A 19,059-nucleotide genomic window follows, 5' to 3' on the forward strand; every position below is an offset into this window, starting at 1 on the left:
AAATTAAATACATAGCTTATAAAAAGATTGGTGTGTCCAGAACGGAGGATCCCCTTCTGTCGCTCTCTCCACATTGTGTCGGAGAAGCAACAATAGGGGTCTCTCTTGAGCACCGAATATACCTCTGATCTATGAAAAAAGGCCAATGAGAAGTTGGCAGCATAGTATTTGCATACGGGTACAAAGGCGAGGCAAATACTAGAGTTCATCCAGAAATTTTCTTCGGAGCCGATGGTTGTGCATGCTGTTTGCGTGAGATCACACCAGTTCCAGTATTTCTCTGACGCTCTGCATGCTGTTGGATTGAAGGCGAAATACAGCGGCGATTTCTCCTTCTTGCACGGCAGTGCAATTGCCCCTGGGCGCTTCGACAGTGTAGAACCCCAAACTTTAAGAGAGCTGTTTAAAAGAGTGATTTCCTCTAAAAGAGCAATACACAGCGGCGTTGAACGTCCTTTTCAGGACGCGTCTTTTTAAAGACGTGTTTCTGCCTCTGTGTAGTTTCTGGATGCGGTCGATTTCTCCCCACCTCTGACGGTCATAAAAGCTGCCTGGCATACCTGGACTGCGATTACACGCAGGCAGCGTTTTTATGAATTGTCTATGTTTTCAGGGCGAGAACATAGCCATAACAGCATTGCGGTCGTAGGCTTTCTTTTGTCATGAGAGAAAGCCACTTCAGCCGTCCCCCGTGCCTCGCCTCCTTCCCATGGGATTGAGGCAGGCGCCGCGGGCGATGGAGGCGATTTGGGGACAATGACGGGCTGTGTTCGCCGGGTAAATCCCCACGAATCACCCGCCTCCCCGGCACACTTGCTGGCTTCCGTCCGAGCTCGGGATGAGCGATTTTCTCTCCAATGGGTTATGTTCTCAGTGCGAGAAAATAGCCGAGGCAGCATTGCGGTTGTAGGCTTTCTTTTGTCATGAGAGAAAGCCACTTCAGCCGCCCCCCGCGCCTCGCCTCCTTACCATGGGATTGAGGCAGGCGCCGTGGGTGATGGAGGCAATTTGGGGACAATGACGGGCTTTGTTTGCCGGGTAAATCCCCGCGAACCTCCCGCCTCCCCGGCACGCTTGCTTGCTCCCATCTGAGCTCGGGATGAGTGCGGCCCGCTTTGCGGCCGGCCTTCCGGTCCCTTGAACGGAGAGCGTTACAGCGGCGTCTGGTGTTGATGGCTCGTCTGCGCGCCCAGTCTGAGCCTGATGCACAGAGGTCCGATATGCTTCCCCGGATACCGCGAGCGTGAGGTTGGACCAGAAAAATCCCGTCCCCCTCCCCCTCACGGCTATTTGATTGGTTCCACGGGCATGTGCGCCGCTCACAGCCATGCACCCCCTCCCGGTTCCTTTCTTCCCGGACATGCATGACGAGCTGAGCAAGCCAAGCTTCCTCGCTCCTCCGCTCTCACTACCCTCGGCGGTAGAGCGGTCCCAGACCACTCCCCCCCTGCACGCCATGGCCCCCTCCTGCAAGTCCACTGGGCCAAGGCACTCCAAAATTTGCACTTGGGTAGTCCTGTTCTTGACGTGCCGCAGGAACTGCACTCGAACAGGCGATGGCCACCCTCGTGGTCTGGAAACGCAACACATGGACTGGACCTGGTCGCAGTAGAGGAGGTAGACAAAGCACACTTTCTCAAACGCTCCCGTCTCCCAGCTCCATCCATTCGGCGACACCACATGACGACTCCACCCAGCAGTCCTCAGTGGTAAAGAAAAAGACGGAGGCTATTTCACACATCCTGCCCTGCTGCAAACCTGCCGCCTGGGGCCATGCCCTGTCTGCTCGCCGAGGGCATCCTCCTGCGGCTTTCAAGAAAGAAAGAAAAGCGGTGCTCCACCTCAACAAGCATGGGCCCAGCTCTCAGCCCCGGCGTCGAGCTCCCCGCAGAAGATGGATGCCCCCTCATCTCACGGACCCCCTCGAGGACCCGGAAGGCTCCCAGGCGCTCCTGAGATGACCGACCCAGAGACCAAGACGTTAGCTCCGGAGCTGGTAAGACCACTCCGTCCCCCGGTGGGGGGCCGGGAGGAGAATCTTTGTTGAATTCATTTCATTTGGCCGCAGCCCCCATACTCACATTCTCAATAAAAGAGCTATTTCATTTTGTCTCTGGGTCACCTGGCCCGCAAATGCCGTTCTCACGGCACTCTGCCGCCAGGCCTCAACAGTCCCGGCATGCTGGACGCGGCCATAGTCTGCCTTCAGCCCCACGACTGTCCCCCAACCGGACCTCCTCCTCCAGTCACGAACCCACCCCCTGCCGGGCGCGGAGCAAGGTAAGTGCTTTGAGTTTGTTCTCAGCACCAAAGCCTCGGGACGCACCCTTGCCTCCTGACGCCACACTACCTGCTTCGCCCCGCTGCGAAGCCCCCGCCGGGTACATCCAAAATACTCGTCCCCTTGGTACCCCCCAGCACGGAGTTTGGAGGCATGGCTTTCACTGCCCAACCCGTCATGCTGGCTGTACCGGACCATTTGACTCGGTTACGCAATTCAGTTTGCCAGGCCCCGCCCCCCCAGCGTCCGTTTCCGCAGTAGATGGCAAATATGCCAAATCCCTGCATGTGATAGGGCCTGTCCCCCCAACCGAAATGGAGAAGGGTCTCTACAGCCCTTACTTCGTTGTACCCAAGAAAGGCGGCGGCTTACGACCAATCTTGGACTTGCAAGTTTTTCAACCGAGCACTGCTCAAACTCCCATTCAAAATGCTCACGCAAAAGTATATCTTAACATGCGTCCTTCACCTAGATTGGTTCGCAGCGGGAGACCTGATGGACGCGTACTTCCACGTCTCAATTCTGCCGCAACACCAACCCTTCCTACGGTTCGCATTCGACGGCCAGGCGTTTCAGTACAAAGTCCTCCCCTTCGGCAAGTCTCTGTCCCCTCGCGTCTTCACGTAAGTCGCAGAGGCAGCCCTTGCCCCGCTCCGAGAAGCCGGCATCCGCATTCTCAACTACCTCGACGACTGCCTCGTACTGGCCCACTCCCGAGAGTTACTATGCGCTCACAGAGACCAGGTGCTTAAACACCTCAGCCGCTTGGGGCTTCAGGTCAACTGAGAAAAGAGCAAGCTCACTCCGTTTCATCTCCTTTCTCGGCATGGAGTTAGACTCAGTCTCAGTGTCTGCACGTCTCACCAACGAGCGTGCACAGTCGGTGCTGAAATGCCCCGCAAAGTTCAAGCCAGGCACAACGGTCAATCTAAAACTCTTCCAGAGGCTCCTGGGGCATATAGCATCCTCCGCCGCAGTCACGCCGCTGGGGTTGATGCATATGAGACCGCTTCAGCACTGGCTTCAGACTCGAGTCCCAAGACGAGCATGGCGCCACGGCACGCACAGTGTGATAATCACCCCTGCATGCCGCCAAACACTCAAACCCTGGACAGACCTCTGCTTTCTACGGGCAGGAGTGCCCCTGCAGCAGGTGTCCCGATGCGTCCTGGTCACTACGGACGCCTCCAAATCGGGTTGGGGCGCCGTTTGCAATGGGCACTCAGCTGCAGGCCTTTGAAGAGGGGCCCGCTGCGCTGGCATATCAATTGCCTAGAGTTGTTGACTGTTTTCTTTGCCCTGCGACAGTTCCTCCCGTTAATTCGAGACAAACATGTCCTAATCAGGTCAGACAGCACCACTGCGGTAGCGTACATAAATCGCCAAGGCGGTGTACGCTCCCGCCACATGTCACGACTCGCCCGTCGTCTCCTCCTCTGGAGCCAGCAGCAACTCAGGTCGCTGCGTGCCACTCACATCCCCGGCAAACTCAATGTGGTAGCGGACGCGCTGTCACGACAACGCTTGCCCAGTGGAGAGTGGAGGCTTCACCCCCATTCGGTCCAGCAGATTTGGGAATGATTCGGCAAGGCCCAGGTAGACCTGCTTGCCTCCTGAGAGACCTCCCACTGCCCGCTCTGGTATGGCCGAACAGAGGCTCCCCTCGGGGCAGACGCGCTGGCATACAGCTGGCCCACGGGGCTGCGCAAGTACGCATTTCCCCCAGTGAGCCTTCTTGCACAGGTGCTGTGCAAGATCAGGGAGGACGAGGAGCAAGTCACACTAGTGGCTCCATACTGGCCCACCCGGGCCTGGTTCTCAGACCTCGTACTCCTCGCTACAGCCCCTCCCTGGTGAAATTCCCTGAGGAAGGACCTTCTTTCTTAGGGGCAGGGCACGCTCTGGCATCTGCATCCAGACCTCTGGAAACTCCACGTCTGGTCCCTGGACGGGACGCGGAAGATCTAGCTGGCCTACCACCTACTGTCGTAGACACGATAAACCAAGCCAGAGCCCCTTCCACCAAGCAGCTCTACGCCCTGAAGTGGCGCTTGTTCACAGATTGGTGTTCTTACCGGGCTGAAGACCCACAGAGGTGCACAGTTAGGTCAGTGCTCCTATTCCTGCAGGAGAGGTTGGAGGGGAGGCTGTCCCCGTCCACCTTGAAGGTGTATGTTGCTGCTATCGCGGCCCACCACGACGCAGTAGACGGCAAGTCCCTTGGTAAGCACGACTTAATCATCAGGTTCCTAAGAGGCGCCTGGAGGTTAAATCCCTCCCGGCCAAGCCTGTTCCCCTCCTGGGACCTCTCGGTAGTCCTCACGAGCCTCCAGAGACCTCCCTTTGAGCCGCTAGAATCAGTTGGACTCAGGACCCTCTCTCTTAAAACTGCCCTGCTGATCGCGCTCACCTCCATCAAGAGAGTCGGGGACCTGCAAGCGTTCTCTGTCAGCGACACTTGCCTGGAGTTTGGTCCGGCAGACACTCGTGATCCTAAGACTGCGACCAGGCTATGTGCCCAAGGTTCCTACCTCACCCTTTAGAGACCAGGTAGTGAACCTGCAAGCGCTGCCCCGGGAGGAGGCAGACCAGCCCCGACTATGCTGTGTCTGGTACGTGCTTTGGCGTACCTATCTGGAAAGCACGCAGAGTTTAAGACACTCTGAGCAGCTCTTTGTATGCTTTGGGGGACAGCGGAAAGGAACGCTGTCTCCAAACAGAGGCTTCCCCACTGGGTAGTACATGCCATTTCATTGGCTTATCACATTCAGGCCGTGCCCCCACCCTTGCGGGTCCGAGCTCACTCGACAAGGAGTGTTGCGTCCTTGTGGGCACTGGCCAGGGGTACCTCCCTGGCAGACATTTGTAGAGCAGCGGGTTGGGCGACACCCAACACCTTTACGAGATACTACAATCTCAGGGTTGAGTTAGTTTCATCCCATGTTTTCTCAGGTCTGAGCCAGTAGAACTTGGTAACACGCTGATGGGCTGGCCGGGTGAATCGCTTGCATATGCGCCCTTTCCCTCGCTTGAGGTAAAACTGTGTGTCTTTTTCCCAGGAGATTCCACTCAACTCGAATCCCTGGTTGATTCCTCCCTAGCCCTCATGGGTCCGCAGTTCGGCGGAGGAACTTGCCGACCCAATCCACTGCGGGTACTCAAATCTACCCTGTACTGGAATAGGTGCTCCACAGGGTGAGGACTCACGTTTTCCTAGGGTAAGTTTTGGCTGCCCTTCGGTCGCTGTGTGTAGCAACTCCCCCCTCACTGAGGCTGGATCTACCACCGTGCCACTTCCACGTGTCGCCTAAAAACACGTGATGTTCACCACCTTACCTCCCCAGCTGGGTAGGGGTCTCCGCAGGGTCTTTTACCCCCTGAAAGAATAGGAAATTGGGTAAGACCCCCTTCACTCAGTGCGTGTAAGGGCCCTGGCTGTCTATTGCTCTATGCGAGAAACATAGAGAGAAAAGAGGCCCAGCCAGGCTTGGCCCATTCCCAGGTTGGTAAGCATCGCCTTGTTCCCCTGTCAGGGTAACCAAAAGGATTCCGACGACTTTTGTGGGGCATTGGGGAAGGGTACGTGTAGTCTGATACAGCTGGTCATCTGGCACGTAAAAAACACCTGCCCGCTCCTGTGTCAGACCACGTACACGGCTCAGCGCATGGCGTAATTTAAATTGGACCCCTAGTGTCGCTTCACCGACACAACGTGGAGAGAGCGACAGAAGGGGAACGTCTAGGTTATGAATGTAAACTTCATTCCCTTATGGAGGGAGCGAGACGTTGTGTCCTTCCCGGCCACGTCGCTGAGCCAAGCCGCTGTAATGGCCGGACCATTTCCGGCTCCTCAGAAAAATCCTGAATGAACTCTAGTATTTGCCTTGCCTTTGTACCCGTATGTCCAGGGGCGGGGTATGCAAGTACTAGCTGCCAACTTCTCATTGGCCTTTTTTCATGGATCAGAGGTATATTCGGTGCTCAAGAGAGACCCCTAGTGTCGCTTCTCCAACACAACGTCTCGTTCCCTCCATCGGGGAATGGAGGTTACATTCGTAACCTAGACGATTTCTTCTTCCACTCTTGAGCATAGCAGTCCCCTTTATATCCAGTCTGATAACGTCTAAACAAGGTTGAAGATGGAGTATGCTGAGAAGCTGTTTTTAGTTCCTCAAAATCAAATAGATAAACTAAAGATGTCCAATACCCGAGAATCTATTCAACAAACTGTGGAAGATGATCTGGATGTTGCTATAAGAAATATTTTGTATAAAGACAATTTGGATACTCATGAGAAGGCCAAGCTTTAAACAAGATTTTGAACAGTAGTTAAACAGGGTTATCGGGACAGTAACACCTTAATGCTTGCATTACCATCCCCCGATGCGTCTCGCAAAGAGTCATCTGTTAACTCTGTTGAAGATGGTGGGGTCAATGATGTTGTTGCTGATGTGTTGAAAAATGTACCATTGAGAAGTATGAAAAATGCATCATGGATAAAATGTCTAAAGCCAAAGAAGTTTCATCTTGAAATGATTCGGGGGAGTTTGTATTTAGAGGTATTACTATACAGGGATCACACGTGCTGGATCTTGTGAAGAGCCTTACAGCCCCGCATAATATTAGGGGTGACCGTAGACTTCATGGATGGATTGAGTTGTTGCAGGCAATTGCTACTTTAAACATCCCCTATTCAACAGTGCCAAACCATACGGTTAGACATGTAATAAGTTCATTTCAAACCAAACCGTCTACATCGTCCTCTATGGTACAAAGAATGTATTTAAGTAAAACTTCTTCTAAGGATTCAGAGGCGTCGGCGTTTAAATCTCTTGATCAAAACTTATGGTTGTCATTTTGATCTTGTATAACTTTGATGTTAATATTTTTGTACAAATTAATCATGTGATATTCAATAAAGCTATGACATTGGTACATTTAGCATTGAGCTCTTTTTATTTATTATAAACATCCATTTTACAATCATGTATTTAACATAAACGTTTCACCCATTTGCACACATTGAATACACTTAAATGCATTACTATTACAATGAGATATCCTTAGTTTTTTCACAAAACGTGATACAAATTCATCCTTTTTAATTAAATCATCACTATAAAGCATCATAACATCATCATAATCACGACCTCGAATCATATGATATAGAACAAAAACACAATGATGACCACATGTGACAGACATAAAATGCTCAACTTGTTTAGCTGAATATTGAATGTGTGTTGATTTCCTTTTTAGAAAGTCAATGATTGATACAGGAAAATGAATAAAATCAGGACTATTACTGAAACTGTCAAATAAAAATGCTGAACCGTCCTTATTTATGTAAATTGCCAGCCAGTGTTCCCCGGGGAGTTGTGAAGGATGTGTGTTGATTATGGCTCACATGGGTAGTGTTCTTAACGGATCCTTTGGTAAATGATCACACCAAGAAAATGTGTGTTTTGTGTGATTCTCTCCATAGCCGCGGTAAGTTGTATGGTGTTCATGTTTTCGATTAATAGTAGTCAACAAGTAACTGCCTTCAGTTAGAAACTTCAATGATGTTGTCAAAAACAGCATAAACAATCAGATTAATGGTTCTTGGAAGCGGCTGTCTGAACCGTACTTTTAGTCTGATATTCCCAGACTTAACAAGCGAGATGTGTTGGCCACAATCTTCGTCTGGAGTGAGGTTAAAACCATAAAGGGTATAACCCTGCAGAAAATCTTCTCTGTCGATTACCAACGCTTGTTTTTTTAGATGTCTTCCAGACGAAAGCGCAAGCTGGTGAAATTCGCACACGGCGGTGCCTGCTCCAAAGTCAGGTTGTAATGGTTTGGTGGGGTGTTGCTGACCATCCACATAAACAGCTAGAAACTCCAGATCGTAATGCTTAAATGCAAAAGGGTTTTTATCGTATGCCCCTGTAAAAGCATCATTATCGATCATACCCAGTATGATAGATTTGGCGAGTGTGTCTAAAAATAGGTTTTCCTGGTTTGATACATGGCCTCCAGCTGGTATGGAGAAATGTTTCAGGCAGACCCTATCAATGGGGTATTTGGTTGTGGTTGAGAGTAGTGCTTGAGCGTGTCCCAGTCTCACTCCTGGTGATACAGATACTTTTTTGACAAACAGGGATGCTGACAAAATATTTTGTTTGTATGCTATAGCATCACTCCTCATTAGACAAAATTCATCTTTGCCTCTTGTCAGACGGATTTTAATGTCCACCCCTTTAAGCATTATTTTTTCTTGAAAGAAAATATCACTTTGTATGGGTGATAAAAGTTAAACTACTGCACTTTCTTTGCTAAAGGCAGCCCTCTTGTCAGACCATTGTTAGCCCCTGCCGGATCGCCTACATCCATATGGCCTGCAGAATCTTTGTAAAATAAACCTGCTGAGAAAACGCTTTCCAGTATATCTTTGCATTGTAAACTACAGTATTCTATAATGCATCGATAAGGGTACGTGTTTGTATTCTGTGAAATTAACCTATCACCAAGTGATACATCAACCTGTGAAAAAATAGTGTTTCCTGGATAATTGAACAGTCCAACAGGAGTCCCATCTCTGATATTTGAACCGTCCGGATTTGTGATTTTAACACGCATGTAAAGTAGTGTGTTATTCAAATCTATATAATCTTCACCATTCCCCGGTATAAAAACTCCAATGGAGCGCTGTTCGATATTGCAGATAGAGGAGGTATTTCAATGTATGTGTTTTTTTCAATAGCCGTCTGAGTCATCAGTACTGTAAACAGATCCAGTTCGGATTTAATACACAATTCGGACATGGTATGTAACAGAGCCATGGTTTAGAATATAGTTTTAACAGATGAGACGCTCTTCACAGATCTCTTTCGTTTTCGTTGCGGTTTTCTTAGTGGTGTTCCTGGTTTTCTTTACCGCTTGACCACTCCTCCCCCTCCTCACTCCAGGTGGTTTAGACTTCCGTTTACGTAACATAACCATTAAACCCGACCCATCTTGAGATTTATTGTTATTAAAGGAATGTGTCATGGTATTGGTGACAACGTCGCTGACTATGTTTTTAGCAGCATTTTTAAGGTGTGGTCTGGCTATGCTGAACCATCTTTTTAACAACGGAAGAGCCATTCGAAACAAACCCCTGAAAAGACCTGTGAGCCCTGCCCCATACATAACACCTCCGCCAGCATACCCTGGCATTCCTCCTGCTTAATTTTTATAATAGTTTACATAGTGAGTAGGTGTGATGCTGGGTGTAGAAGTGGGACAAGACAGACAGAGGTGCGGATCCAAATGTGGTATTTATTATAGCACAGAGTAAACAAAAGGGTAAACACAAAGAAAAGTCCACGAGGGGAAAACAGGTAACTGAAAACACAATGAAACAGTCCAAACACGAGGTAACAGAAACACGAAACTGTAGACAGCGGGGTAACCTCAGACGGAACAGACAGGGAACAGGGTAACCTCGGATGAACACGGACGAACACGAATGACACAGCGTAGCATGGGCACAGACATGAAACATCAACGATCGACAGTGACTAAACAAAGAAACAGGGTTTAAATGCACGGACAAAGTGGCGACTGAACGAGACACAGGTGGAAACAATGATGAGCGCAGGCAGTGAGGGAGAACGGGAATTGTGGGAAATGTAGTTAAACACACGGACAGTGTGACTCAGGGTGGACAACAGGGAAAACGTGACATGGAACGGGATCGGTGACGGGTGAAACGGAAAACACGGAGCGGACAACAAGAAAACGTGAAATAAACGTGATAGTGAAACAAAGAACAGAGGGCAGACAACACAGGAACGTAACATAACCCCTCCTAAAAGGACCGGATTCCAGACGGTCCTAAAGCCAAAAGAAAACCTACACAGAAGAACAAAAACAAAAGATCCAGGGAGTGAGGGGATAGACCCAGGGGAACACAGACAGAGAAAAGGGAGCACAAGGGGCACAGAGACAGACCAAGAAGGCACAAGGGACATGGAGACAGACCACGGGGGCACAAGGGGCAATTAGGCAGTCCACGGGGGCACAAAGGGAATTGAGACAGGCCACGGGGGCACAAGGGGCAATTAGGCAGTCCATGGGGGCACAAGGGGAAATTAGGCAGTCCATGGGGGTACAAAGGGACAGGTTTGGGTGGTCTGGGAGGTGGCCATCGGACAGGGACAGGTCCAGGAGGCCTAGGAGACGGCCACAAGCAAGGGATAGGTCTAGGAGGTGGCCATCGGACAGGGACAGGTCCAGGAGGCGGCCTTAGGACAGGGACAGGCCCCGGGGGCGAAGCTGAGAGGGGCTCTGGAGACAAAGCTGAGAGGGGCTCTGGAGACAAAGCTGAGGGAGGCTCTGGGGCCTCAGGAGGCAGAGCTGAGGGAGGCTCTGGGAGCTCAGGAGGCAGAGCCGAGGGAGGCTCTGGGTGCTCAGGAGGCTGAGCTGAGTGAGGCTCTTGAGGCTCAGGTGGCAGAGCAGTGGAAGGCTTAGGAGGCGGAGCCGAGGAAGGCTCAGGAGGCAGAGCCGAGGAAGGTTGCGCCGTAGGAGGCTCTAGAGGCGAAGCCCCGGAAGGCTCTGGAGGTGGAGCCGAGGGAGGCTCTGGGAGCTCAGGAGGCTGAGCTGAGTGAGGCTCTTGAGGCGGAACCGATGGAGGTGGCGCCGTAGGAGGCTCTGGAGGCGGAGGCCTGGAAGGCTCAGGAGGCAGAACCGATGAAGGTGGCGCCGTAGGAGGCTTTAAAGGCGGAGGCCTGGAAGGCTCGAGTGACCTGAGAGGCGGAGGCCTGGAAGGCTCTGGAGGTGGAGCCGAGGGAGGCTCAGGAGGTGGAGCCGAGGAAAGTGGCGCCGTAGGAGGCTTTAGAGGCGGAGGCCTGGAAGACTCTGGAGGTGGAGCCGAGGAAGGCCTAGGAGGCGGAGGCCTGGAAGGCTCTGGAGGTGAAGCCAAGGGAGGTGGTGCCATAGGAGGTTTCAGAGGTGTGGCCCTAGAAGGCTCTGGAGTCTCTGGGAGCAGAGCCGCAGGAGACTCGGGAGGTGGAGCCGTAGGATGCTTGGGGAGAAGGGCCATGGAAGGCTCGAGAGGCTTGAGAGGTGGAGCCCTGGAAGGCTGGAGAGGCTTGCGGGGCGGAGCCCTGGAAGGCTCGAGAGGCTCGAGAGGCGGAGCCCTAGAAGGCTCGAGTGACTTGAGGGGCGGAGCCCTGGGAGGCTCGAGAGGCTTGAGAGGCAGAGCCCTGGGAGGCTCGAGTGGCTCGAGAGGCGGAGCCCTGGAAGGCTCGAGTGACTTGAGGGGCAGAGCCCTGGGTGGCCCGAGAGGCTTGAGAGGAGGAGCTCTGGAAAGCTCGAGAGGAGGAGCTCTGGAAAGCTCAGGAAGCTTGAGAGGCGGAGCCCTGGAAGGCTTGAGAGGCTTGAGGGGCGGAGCCCTGGAAGGCTTGAGATGCTTGAGGGGCGGAGCCCTGGAAGGCTCGAGAGGCTTGAGGGGCGGGGCCCTGGAAGGCTTGAGAGGCTTGAGGGGCGGAGCTCTGGAAAGCTCGGGAGGCGGAGCTCTGGAAAGCTCGGGAGGCGGAGCTCTGGAAAGCTCGAGAGGGTTGAGGGGCGGAGCTCTGGAAGGCTCGAGAGGCTTGAGGGGGCGGAGCTCTGGAAAGCTCGGGAGGCGGAGCTCCGGAAAGCTCGGGAGGGGGAGCTCTGGAAAGCTCGGGAGGCGGAGCTCTGGAAAGCTCGGGAGGCGGAGCTCTGGAAAGCTCAGGAAGCTCGGAAGGCGGGGCTCTGGAAAGCCTGGAAGGCAGAGCTCTGGAAAGCTCGGAAGGCAGAGCTCTGGAAAGCTCGGGTAACTTGGAAGGCGGAACTCTGGAAAGCTTGGGTAACTCGGAAGACGGAGCTCTGGAAAGCTCGGGAAACTCGGAAGGCAGAGCTCTGGAAAGCTCGGGAGGAGGAGCCCTAGAAGACTCGAGAGACTTGAGTGACTTGGGAGGCGGAGCCCTGGAAGACTCGGGAGGAGGAGCCCTGGAAGGCTTGAGAGGCGCTGGCTCTAGGACGGTCCTGGCTACTGGCGCTGGCTCTTGGACGGTCATGGCTACTGGCGCTGGCCCTTGGACGGTCATGGCTGCTGGCGCTGGCTCTTGGACGGTCATGGCTGCTGGCGCTGGCTCTTGGACGGTCATGGCTGCTGCCGCTGGCTCTTGGACGGTCATGGCTATGGGCGTTGGCCCTGGGATGATCATGGCTACGGGCGTTGGCCCTGGGATGGTCATGGCTGCTGGCACTGGCTCAGGGACGGTCGAGGCTACAGGCACTGGCTCAGGGACGGTCGAGGCTACAGGCACTGGCTCAGGGACGGTCGAGGCTACAGGCACTGGCTCAGGGACGGTTGAGGCTACAGGCGCTGGCTGGGTGACCGTGGAATGCGCTGGCTTGGGTTCGCTGACCGTGGCTGACGAGGACTCAGGCTCGCTCACGGTGATGTGCGAGGACTCAGGCTTGCTCACGGTGATGTGCGTGGGCTCTGGCTCGCTCACGGTGACGTGCGTGGACCGGGAGGCGGAAGCCCGTCTTCTCTCCCTCCTCCGGGCAGACGAAGTGGGCCGTGCTGGCTCATGGAAGGCGACTGGGGTGAGGGTGACCTCGTTGACAGGCAGGACTGGCATGACAGGAAGCGCCATAGGTGACTGGAGAGTCACCACCGAGGGAGGCGAGGTAGGATCCTCCTCAGCGATGCCCACAGTTAACGGCGAGCCGCCGATACGCAACGTTGCCTCCACAAATTCACAGAGCTTCCACCCGCGCGTTGCCGGTGGCAACCGCTCCCTCAGCGAGGCGTTCAGGTTGCCCCTGAAGAAACTCACCAGGATGTGGTCCGGGTAGTCAACGGCATTCGCCAGCACAAGGAAGTCGCCAATGTGGTCTTCGAGAGGACAGTCCTCTTGTTTGAGGCAGAGCAGGCGATAGTTGGCCAGTTGGACCGCTGGATCTATTGTTGGGTCGATCGTTCTGTGATGCTGGGTGTAGAAGTGGGACAAGACAGACAGAGGTGCGGATCCAAATGCGGTATTTATTATAGCACAGAGTAAACAAAAGGGTAAACACAAAGAAAAGTCCACGAGGGGAAAACAGGTAACTGAAAACACAATGAAACAGTCCAAACACGAGGGAACAGAAACACGAAACTGTAGACAGCGGGGTAACCTCAGACGGAACAGACAGGGAACAGGGTAACCTCGGATGAACACGGATGAACACGGATGAACACGGATGAACACGAATGACACAGCGTAGCATGGGCACGGACATGAAACGTCAACGATCGACAGTGACTAAACAAAGAAACAGGGTTTATATGCACGGACAAAGTGGTGACTGAACGAGACACAGGTGGAAACAATGATGAGCGCAGGCAGTGAGGGAGAACGGGAATTGTGGGAAATGTAGTTAAACACACGGACAGTGAGACTCAGGGCAGACAACAGGGAAAACGTGACATGGAACGGGATCGGTGACGGGTGAAACGGAAAACACGGAGCGGACAACAAGAAAATGTGAAATAAACGTGATAGTGAAACAAAGAACAGAGGGCAGACAACACAGGAACGTAACAGTAGGATCCATTTGGTACACAATTTTTTAAAGATCGGTTGTTTCACAGGTCTGAAGTGTAGTTAAACGACAACTTTACCATAAGAAAATGGCACTTCCCTGTTTCTGTCGTCTTGAGTTCAATACAAATCTCTCCAATAGAATTTTAATTCACTGACACGTAGTGCACTCTGTCATATGCAACACTGACCATTTCACGATCCGATCCGGTTATATGTACACATCTCAAAAGCGGCGCATGTGCATCACCCACAGATTGATATTCGATAACATCTGTGTACAGGTGTAAAAACCTCCGTTTATGTCGGCTTGGTGTGGTGTGTACACTGGTGTAAAATTGGTTTTGTTGCGTTCATTTCCAGTATGCTCCTTTGCAGATTCCAAGGGTTTCTTCGGTATTACACCCAAAATAATGGCTAGTTTACTGTAGAATGTTAAAGATCTTCCTGGTGGCGCTGTACAATTGTTGTTTTTCACATGATCGTAACCGAGACGTACATGTTGAGGTAGCAAAGCATTTATCTCCCTAATTACAAACGAAACTTCATCATAATATCCGCTTTTCAGATTCATGATCTCAAAATATATTTTTCTGTCGTTTCTAACCTCTCTGAAGTGGATTTTAGCATCATTATCATTAATAGTGTAGCATGATCTAGGGCAGGGGTTTTCAAACTTTTTAATCACAAGGACCCCCAAATATTTTGATTACATGCTGGGGACCCCCTTAACTAAAATATAAAGGTAACTATGTATTTTTGAATAAATAATTGTATATAATGTAAAGACATATTTAAATTCATATTACAATAAACGTAAATATGAAATGCTGTTTCAATAACAATTTTCTTTTATTATTTGGCAACTCACTATAGCCAAAAATAATTCTCACAATTAACAATTATATGTAGTTTTTTGTATTTCTGAACAATTAAAAAATATATACATTAACTGAACAGGGTAAATTTTTTCACAGTATAAAAATGCATTAGCACTGGTAGATGAAAAGTTAAACCTGAAGGGCAGCATTTGCATATTCAAACATGTGAATCAAACTAAACACCACCACATTCACTGATTCAAGATGTTCTAATGGGATGGATCAGCCTGGTGGCTTCTACATAGTTTGTCAATGCGTGGTTTCATTTTAGTGAGAGCCAGGCGCATGTCACTTTCGACCTCCAGACGGCCCGGTGCTTGGACTGAAGTACTTTCAGTGCTGAAAATCCAGCTTCACACAAGTAGGTTGTGGCAAATGGTAAAAGACACTTTATTGCCTTCTCAGACAAAACAGGGTAGTCCTTTCTCACAGACATCCAAAACTCTGACAGAGGAAGGCAGGGGAACTTTGTTTTTATCCCTCCCTCATTTGTCAAATAAATCAGTTGCTCTTGAGCTGCTAGATCCAGATGAGTGCCAATTCCTGGTGCAAATAGGTTTCTAACATAGTCCAGGTGGGTGTTGTTCAAATCTGGGAAATATTGTTTAAAATAGCCCTGAAGATGTGACAGGTGAGACTGGATTATGGGTGTGATATTGTCAGCAGTGGAGGAGATGCACTCCTGGTTATAGAGAGGGAACATTTCTGTAACTCCCTCTTTCAGTTTGCTTTCCCACAGAGATAATTTTTGCGTGAACGCGCACACCTTATCTTGTGCGTTCAGTGTGTGAACATTGTGCCCTTGCATGCTCTGATTGAGGAAACTGAGATGCTGGAAAAAATCTGCCATGTATGACAACTTGAGTATCCATGAGCCATCTTCAAAACAGCTGGCAAGCTCTGATTTTTCACCAGAGAGAAACTCTCTCATCTCTTTGCGCAGCGCATACACACGATTTAACACAGCACCGCGGGAAAGCCAGCGTACCTCTGAGTGAAGCAGCAAGCTCTCATAATCAGCACCCATTTCTTTGCAAAGGAAACCGAATAGTCTGTGTTTCAAGGGGTGTGACTTTATATAGTTCACAGTTTTAACTACATTCCTCAGCACGAGACGCAAATCATCAATGCGTTTGGCCACAAGAGCCTCACGGTGAAGCATACAGTGTGTGGCAACAGCATTGGGGGCTTTCGCTTTGATCAGGGTCACCACACCACCGGTCATAGCGGCAGCACCATCAGTGCACACACCAACACACCGAGACCAGTCTATTGAATTGACCGTCATGAACTGATCCATCATATTAAATATGTCCTGCCCTGTGGTTCTGCCTTCAAGGGGTCTACATTTGTCCTGCCTGAGGAAACTAATGTAGACCATAAACTGTGCTTGATTTGCAACATCAGTGCTTTCATCCAACTGCAGTGCAAAATATTCACTGGCTTGCACATGTTCTAAAAGCTGCGAAGCAATATCATTGGACATGTCACTTATGCGTCTGCTCACTGTATTGTCTGACAAAGGCACACAATCTACTTTTCTTGCCGCTTCCTCTCCAAATAACTCCCTGACAATGTCTTTAGTAGCTGGTAATATAATGCCCAAACGTAATGTAAGATTTGTCATGTTTTCTAGTTTATGTTTAGCATTCGCCAAGTCAGATTGACACAAACTGCCCGCGATTATTCAAAAATCTTTCCATCATTTGTAGAGCATGTACTAACCCGCTAATTGCTCCGTTCACCTTACTATAAGTGCAAAACGTAAACAGCGCAAAGTATTTTGGGATAAACACGTTAAAAGGAACCACTCTTATACACCACTAAACTGTATGTTTATTTGGTTATTAACATCTTTAGGTTAAAAAATAAATTATTTAAAAAATGGTAATCTTACATATATATGTTTTTTTTCTGTCAAGTTTTTCGCGGACCCCCTAGCTTCCTCTTGCGGCCCCCCTGGGGTCCGCGGACCCCAGTTTGAAAACCCCTGATCTAGGGTAATCAATTTCCGCTAGACCCACCTCCCACTTGCCTTTTAAGTTTATAGGTCTGGCTAGTCTTGTTCTGTAATTTGAAATTTGGTTTACGGGGTCAAGAGCTAATGAAGCATTGCATGGCAATGTGACATAAAACCCTGCTTCATCCATGACCGTTTACTGCAGAAATGAACTCAGGTGACAAATGTATATTTTTATATGCTTTAAGAGCTCTGTAGATCCGCAACATCTTTTTCATTAACCCAGCTGTCAAACTTCAGAGGCCATCCCACCCACCGTACGAGCACCATGGTTCTTTTACCATGCTTCTTCTTGTCTAATATCTTTTCCACTTTAAAAGCTTTGTCCTTGTCCACAAACATTTTTTGTAACTCCTCTTCATAAAAAGATCCATCGATAACATCGCCATCATAATCAGATAGTTTGTAGACTGGTGGTTGTCGTGGTATATATTCGGTTATAGTGAAGAACTCATCTGTGTAGTTTTGTTCATAACCCTTGGTAAAAGGCCCCCTCATCTTTGATATTCTAACCACGTCGCCGATTTTGAATTTAAATACAGGTGTCTTCTTACACACATTACCATACAAATTGTCATAGATGATAGGTTCATTTTCTTTGTTCTTTGACATCTACAGGCCTCATTTTAATACTTCTGTGATAACTACTGTTGTATCCTTGAATAATGTCTTGTAAAACATTGATGTAGCATTTAGAGTTTATAGCTGTTAAATACCACCACATCTGTCCTTATAATGTCCTACTAAAGCGTTCAATAACGCTTGCCTTCAATTCACTCCCCGTGCTGAAATGGTAAATGCTTTTTTACCATTGTGTTTTTGTGTTTTTTAGTTAGTTGTTGGAAATGCTTGTTAAAAAACTCCTTCCCCTTGTCAGTCTGAATTTTCTGAGGGACTCTACCCTCTTGTAGTATTGAATTTAATGCATTGGTCACTGCCATTCCAGTCTTGTTCTTTATACAACGTACCCATGCATATTTGCACACGTCTATACATGTAAGCAGAAATTTAGTATTGTCATTTTCCATAGAATATATTGACATATCTACCAGGTCCATTTGAAACTGTGTATCAATACCATAAACAATGACCCTATTCCTTTTAAAATGATGGTGTAGTGGTCTGTGGAGTGTATAAGCATCTTGACTGGCTAGCCAGTCTGAAACTTCTTTATCACTTAGCAAATCACCACTTTCCTCTAATACACCACGTTTTAATCTACTCACACCCCCTAAAGAGCCGGGGTTTGATGGTGTGTAGTACACTTTATGCAATTGCTCGGTCATGTTATCAGATCAGACACCACCTAAATAATGAAACAGTGATTCTATAAAAGCATCCTTTTATTTTAAATCAGGGTTTTAAATCACACAGCACAATGCATGCTTAAATAGTTAAAATAGAAACACCAACATCAACCAATGTCGAGATATTGTAGGAAATTAACACATATATCAGCATTTTTGTCAAGTAGGTAATTAACCAGAGTATCAACATTTGCCAAAACATATCTAGCACTCTGATCGTTTCTTAACAATAACATCACACACCGTTACATATGTACATAAGTATATTATATCAGCAATTTTACAGACATTATCGTATTCAAACAATGAATTTAGAATGTTTTTAAGCAACACACAGGGTGAATCATTCTGGCAGGCATAGACTTGTATCATTTCAGTCCAGTTATTTGATAGACCTCTGACTATGTCCATGTGCTTTTTTAGACAAATCAGCCATTTGTTAATATAGGGGTCATTTAAAAATCTTGTTTTGTCCAGAATGCTCGTCATTAATGATCTTATACAGCATATTGGCTATTTCACATTGAAGTTGATATCTCAGAATAAATGTAATCAGGCCAGTAGCTCTGTAGCGTCAAAATTTGGACCCAGCCGAACAGCCTTTCCACCCCTTTTCATAGACAGCCTGTTCACCGCTATCATTTACCAGTTTCTCACGGATTTCATGCAGTCTCTGTAGAATGTGCGGCTCCTCTCTTAGTTCACACAACATGCCTTTGACAACTCCATGGATTCTCCGAGTATGCGGTGTCAACCCAAATGGTTTTAAAGCCTGGCTGATGACTTGATTTAACACCGATTTAAACAGTTTACAGGAAATTTCTTCAAAATGTGTGTAAAAGAATTTCCAAGCTCCATGCAAAACTTGTCGAGCCCAGTGCTCGAATTGAGGGGGGCTGGGGGGATCCGGGACCCCCCATAAGAAGTAAAAAATAGAATTAGGGGGGTCCCTCAGATATTTTTATTTTAGTAAAAAATAATAATA

General features: G+C 49.2%; 1 protein-coding gene across 1 annotated transcript; it reads right to left on the bottom strand.

The window, feature by feature from the left end:
* Positions 1–15,009: 15,009 nt before the first annotated feature.
* On the bottom strand, positions 15,010–16,233 carry LOC127631243 (zinc finger BED domain-containing protein 5-like). The gene has a single exon (XM_052109310.1). The coding sequence runs from the start codon at positions 16,231–16,233 to the stop codon at positions 15,010–15,012; it is 1,224 nt and encodes a 407-aa protein (XP_051965270.1).
* Between the last annotated feature and the right edge of the window lie 2,826 nt (positions 16,234–19,059).

This window comes from Xyrauchen texanus, chromosome 37 (assembly GCF_025860055.1).
Source record: "Xyrauchen texanus isolate HMW12.3.18 chromosome 37, RBS_HiC_50CHRs, whole genome shotgun sequence".
NCBI classification, from domain to species: domain Eukaryota; kingdom Metazoa; phylum Chordata; class Actinopteri; order Cypriniformes; family Catostomidae; genus Xyrauchen; species Xyrauchen texanus.